The following is a 5,174-nucleotide window of genomic DNA, read 5'->3' as shown; positions in this document are numbered from 1 at the left end:
TGTTGTAGTTACAGTGCTCTGCTGGATACATTCTGTAGGTTTGTGGAAGCGGATTTAGGACTGAGAGATGAGTGGTTGCTAGGTGACTGGATGAAAAGAGGCCACAGGTGGAAGAGTCCCAGTGTGAACTCCTCTCCTGCTCTCTTCGCTTGTTAAATGCTGCCAAAAACAGGGGCTGTAGTGGACGAGGAGAAACAGAGAAGCCAAGGCACATTTTCTGTTAATGTCTCAGCTAAATCTAAATGCACACCGTTTTGTAAATTTTCTCTGTTTCAGACTTCTCCTCTTTTCCACTTCCTGCCTCTTTACCGCATCCTTGGTTTTATATAACAGTGCAGCAATCCCTGTCATAGCTTCACCTCACGTCCTCATTCACTGCCCTTCACTTCTCTTCGAACAGGCAGGGGAGGCAGATGTTTCAGTCCTGTCCCTTATTCTCCTCACCTCTTTCTCCTTTCCCTCTTTCTCTGTTTTCCTCTTCCTCCATTGAAAAGGTTAACATTACATAAGCCTCATTGACTTTTTCTCCACTGCTGCACAAGTCAAGAGATACGGTAAAGTACAGCAAAGCTCATGTTACCTCACAGTCTGAACCTCCTCTCCCACATCACCTGAAATATGACTCATCCATGCACCAACCATGGAGTCATTAAATATCTCTGTCCAACACCACAGCAAACTGCAAGCAGCAAAGTATCAGTGAAAACAATAAAAACACAAAGACATCCTATACACATTGCAAAGGTACTGGCTTGACTGGTTTACTAGCCAGAGGATTTCCTCAGAAACGGACTGAACAGGAAGCTCCTTACTAGCATTTGTGATTATTGTAGGCACTCTAAAGACCTGGAGGACCTGCCTCAGGATACAATAGCAGAAAGGTTGAAACTGGAGAGCAGCTGTGTCAATGAGTGATAGCTAAAGAATGGAAGTCTATAGTCTTGTCTATATAAAGCACATTTCTAAAGCAAAGCTGGAAATGTAAGCCTCTGTGTCCTATTTGAGCTTCACAGGCCAGGGGAGGCACGTGCGGAGTCCTAGCATGGAGGAGAAGACGATGGTGGGTCGGTGTTTCTTGAACCTCAGGCCCTTCTTCAGCCGTTGGCTGTTCTCAGCCACGTACAGCTCCCCTTGCTGGGCTGCGCTAGATATCCTTGACACCAGCTCCCCGTGAACCACCACCTCCTGTTCCGAGCGCACAAACACCTCCCTGAGCTCCTCCAGCCGCCGCTCCATCTCTCTGATGACCCGCTGACGTTCTTCCACCTCCAGGAGGCGCCGTCGAGCTGCCTCAAACTCCATGCTGGAGCTGGGGGTGACAAGCTTGGAGGAGGGGGCCGTGGCTGAGGTGGATGGGGGTTCAGAACCGGCTAGCAGAGCCCCTGTCACCCTGCGGAAGTCTCCCATGGAAATAGAGCGCCTGGTGGCAGGTGAGGCCAGTGCCAGGAGAGTAGAGGCGGACGTAGAAGGTGGCATGGCCAATGGAAGAAGAGGGGGTGAAGATGATGATGGAGAAGGTGAATCCGGCGTGTGGAGATCAGGATGTGGGTCGGTGTTTTTAATAGCTGCTGCCATGTCCTCGCTTGTGTCTTCATCATGGGAGTCTGTGTTTCTTTGTCGTCTCTTCATGGCTCGTGCTTAGCTCTTCCTGTGCTGCAGCTGTCCCTGTCGCTGTAGATGTTTCTCCTCTGTCTTCTACTGTCAGAGCAGAGAGCAGCTGAGCAGAGAGTGCGGAGATGTGCAGTGATGCAGCCTGGGAACTGTTCCATTCATTAATAAGAGATCCGAGCCAGGCTTGTGCTTGTGCTGTCTCTGCATCTGAGTGGCTGTGCAGGGGAGGAGCCTGCTGGCAGCTCATTGGCTGCTGAAATCGTGAGCACGTCAGCTGATGATTGGGCAGCCTAGCCTCTGTGCTGCTGATGCTGGCAGGCTGTCGTGTCCTCTGTTTGACTGTTTAGCTTCGTCGCCGTCGTCATCTGGAGCTCTGCTTGGATCAGCTCTGCTCTGTCAAGCAAGGCAGAGTGAGGCAAGAGGTGCAGAAGCATCACGTCTCTCTCCTCTTTGCTGATGCCATTTGGCCCATTTTCAGTTCTCCCAGCCTCTCTGCTGCCATCCCTCTTACCAGCTGGTCTCTCTGTTTCCCTCTTTCTCCCTTTCTCCTGCTCAGATGGTTGCCCCTAGCAACACAGCCTCAACATCAGATGGCAAAAGCAGAAGGGGAGGGGTGATGCTCCAATTTCTCTCTCCCTTTATCACCTTGCTGCTCAGCATTATCACCAGTTCCCAGTACTCATCTCCCCCACATTTCTTCCCTCTTTTGACCTATTTGACAGCTCACAGCCTTCCTACAAACTATGAGTAACATTGTTGCTCACAGACACGTTCAAAAACATACAAATAATCATGAGGTTGCACACACATGCACATTGGGATTCACTCTAATAACTAAAAACTTATTCCTATCAACGTTTGTGTTTCAATAGCATGAAAACTCAGTGTTGCTACGAAATTGGTAGCAAAAAAGAGGGGAGAGGACTTGATTATTCAATTGTTGTAAGTTGAAATTGATTTCACACCATCTAAAATAACATTTTAGTGTGGTACAAAGAAATCATACCAGGCTTAGTGGTATTTATACTGAATATTTAAGAAAAGTATTGTCATAAAGAACACTGCTGTGTTTAGCCAAATAACCAATGATGTGGAATTTGTTGAAACAGTCCTCTAATTACTCAAATTATTGTTTCGATATTGATTAATATATGTAACAGAGATCTTCTGAGTCAACATATCTAAACACCTTTCCAAAATCTTCATTTTTAAGCAACAAACAAAGAGAAGTGAAAAGGAGATCTTCACACTCACTGGGTCTGGTGATGTCAGGAGAATAATTTAAATTAAAGCTGTTGTGGCGTGTTCAATCCTGAATCTGAATAACTCTTCCTGCAAATGAAGTCCTGACATTTGCACTGTCACCTGTTCTGTGGTGTTCTGGGGGTGAACAGGTTCACCTGTCTTCACTTGTTCAATCACCTCCTTACTGCAGTGCCGCAGCATATAAACCTGAAATCTGAACCTACTGTATGTTTCAAATCAGAATTGTTACAGCAGCAACGATCACATTTGACTGATGTTATCGTCATCATGATATAATACCTTGCCTTTTTTTTTGTCTTCCTCTGGTTGCTGTAACATCCACTCCACTAGCAGCTAAGTTTATCTTTTCAGTCTAGACAATATTGACTGGTTGGCTGACTGGCTGCATTGCAGAAGTGATATGATCAGAGTATGAAGTAACACACAGTTCATTCAGAGGCAGACACACACACACACACACACACACACACACACACACACACACACACACATACACACACATACACACACCCTTGTATTACTATACCCTCAAACAGACATTTAAACTCGTGCGGTCCAGCATTTTAGTCCCCACAAGTATAGTGGACTCTCTGTTTTTCTGACCCCACAAATATACTAAAACAATATCACACAGTTGAAAAGGGTTACACCGATGCGTTTGGAGCACTAAGATGTGATATTTTAAATTAATACCATCACTTTTGATGAGTTAAAATGCTTTTAGCAGGTCAGAGGTGTGCCTGTCCATGTGCCTGCGTATTTGTGTATTCACTCAGCTCTTTGTTTTGATCTCAGGATTGGCATTACATTAGTAATAGAACTGAATGCTCTCTCCCTGCTTTTAGCTCTAGTGATCTCCAGAGAGAAGAGCGAAGGACAGGCAGAGAATTACAAAGAGAGACGCAAATGGAAGAACAGGAAGAGCTTGCACTTTATGTGCCTTTAGGAATAATAAATGACAGGAAACACCAAAGATGCTCTTCAGGTCTTTATCCTGCTAGTTCAAAAAGCCAGAAAAAAGAAGGACCTTTGCACAAGCATTACAGTCATAAAGAGGAAACAAAGACAATTGTGAGTTAGAGTTGGTCTACACTTTTTGAATGATCACAAATGTCATGAAGATGCTTTCATTTTGCATAACATTAAATGATGTACATGAAACAGTGGGCATGCTGAACGTCTGTCTGCTTGAGTTAGTGAAGATTTTATGGATCAAAACAAGATGATGCAGTGGAGTCATTTTTTTTTAACATGATGCCCGTTTTTGGAAGAGACTGTTGGTTGTGCAACATCCCACAGTTAAAATCCACTCACTTTGAATTAATCCCACATGGTGCCTACAGTGCTGCACACACAGATTGCCATCATCATTGGCTGCAGGACTTGGCCTGCCTGCAAATACAGGGATGCTTAACCAACCAACCAACTGTTTTTGTTTTGACAAAGTCTAACGCACATACTTGGACATGTTCTTTTGCATTTACAAGCACACAGTAGACACCCGCACAGGTGACAAGTTGTCTCTGCGAGGATGCAGAAATAATTGAAGTGTCTGAGTGCCTAATCCTTCCAAAATATAATTATCCATTCCCCTTTCTGCCCCATTGTCTCTTCTCTCCCTTTATAGCTGCAATTGTGATGAAAGCCTGTTCTCAATCTCTCATACTGCATCCTCTGGTCCTGATTACTTTAATCTGTGTGTGCACAGGTGGACACAGTTGGTGTGTGCATATACTGTATGTTGTCATGTCTGTTTGTAAGCAAGTAGGTAAGTAAACTTTATTTATAGAGCACCTTTCACTTTCACCATAAATGAGACAAAGTAGTAAAGCATAAAAATATCAATTAAATAATGACGTAAAAACATAAAACAAACAGCCATAAAAACCCTTGTTTAACTAAAGGCCTGTTTAAAAGGCAGAGTCTTCAGCTGCTTTTTAAAAGAATGTGAACTGCAGAGGTGACAGGGAAACAGCTGCCACTCATATACATCAGTATGTGCTGCAAATAAACTTGAATCACTCTCTTTTCCATGATTGGGTTAGTAAGAAAACTAGAATTACAGCCTGACGGTTGTATGCCTCTGCATCTCAGACTAGTTTGAGTTTACATCCCTGTTTATCCTGAGTCACATAAAATATTAACCATTTGTGTGAAAGTTTGTCATAATTCCTGTGTGAACTCTTGACTAATGGCTAATTGGCTTTTGTGAGGTCACACTGACCTTAACCTTCGACCTTTAACAGCCATTATTTTACGATGCATTAGTGAGTATAATTAGATTATTTTAATTCATT

General features: G+C 43.9%; 1 protein-coding gene across 1 annotated transcript; it reads right to left on the bottom strand.

Annotated features, from left to right (window-relative positions):
• Positions 1-850: 850 nt before the first annotated feature.
• LOC139632737 (TMF-regulated nuclear protein 1-like) lies at positions 851-1,761 on the bottom strand. The gene has a single exon (XM_071497905.1). It carries the CDS (start codon positions 1,627-1,629, stop codon positions 997-999), a length of 633 nt encoding a protein of 210 aa, XP_071354006.1. The 5' UTR covers positions 1,630-1,761; the 3' UTR covers positions 851-996.
• Between the last annotated feature and the right edge of the window lie 3,413 nt (positions 1,762-5,174).

This window comes from Trachinotus anak, unplaced genomic scaffold, assembly GCF_046630095.1.
Source record: "Trachinotus anak isolate AG129_WGS33_773 ecotype Australia unplaced genomic scaffold, CSIRO_AGI_Tana_v1 ptg000015l, whole genome shotgun sequence".
Taxonomy (NCBI): Eukaryota; Metazoa; Chordata; class Actinopteri; order Carangiformes; family Carangidae; genus Trachinotus; species Trachinotus anak.
The sequence above is the reverse complement of the archived record's forward strand: the minus strand, read 5'-3'. Positions and strand labels throughout refer to the sequence as shown.

What these genes read in the sequence shown, in the direction of transcription:
- LOC139632737 (XM_071497905.1), bottom strand. Translation starts at nt 1,629, where the DNA reads ATGAAGAGACGACAAAGAAACACAGACTCCCATGATGAAGACACAAGC.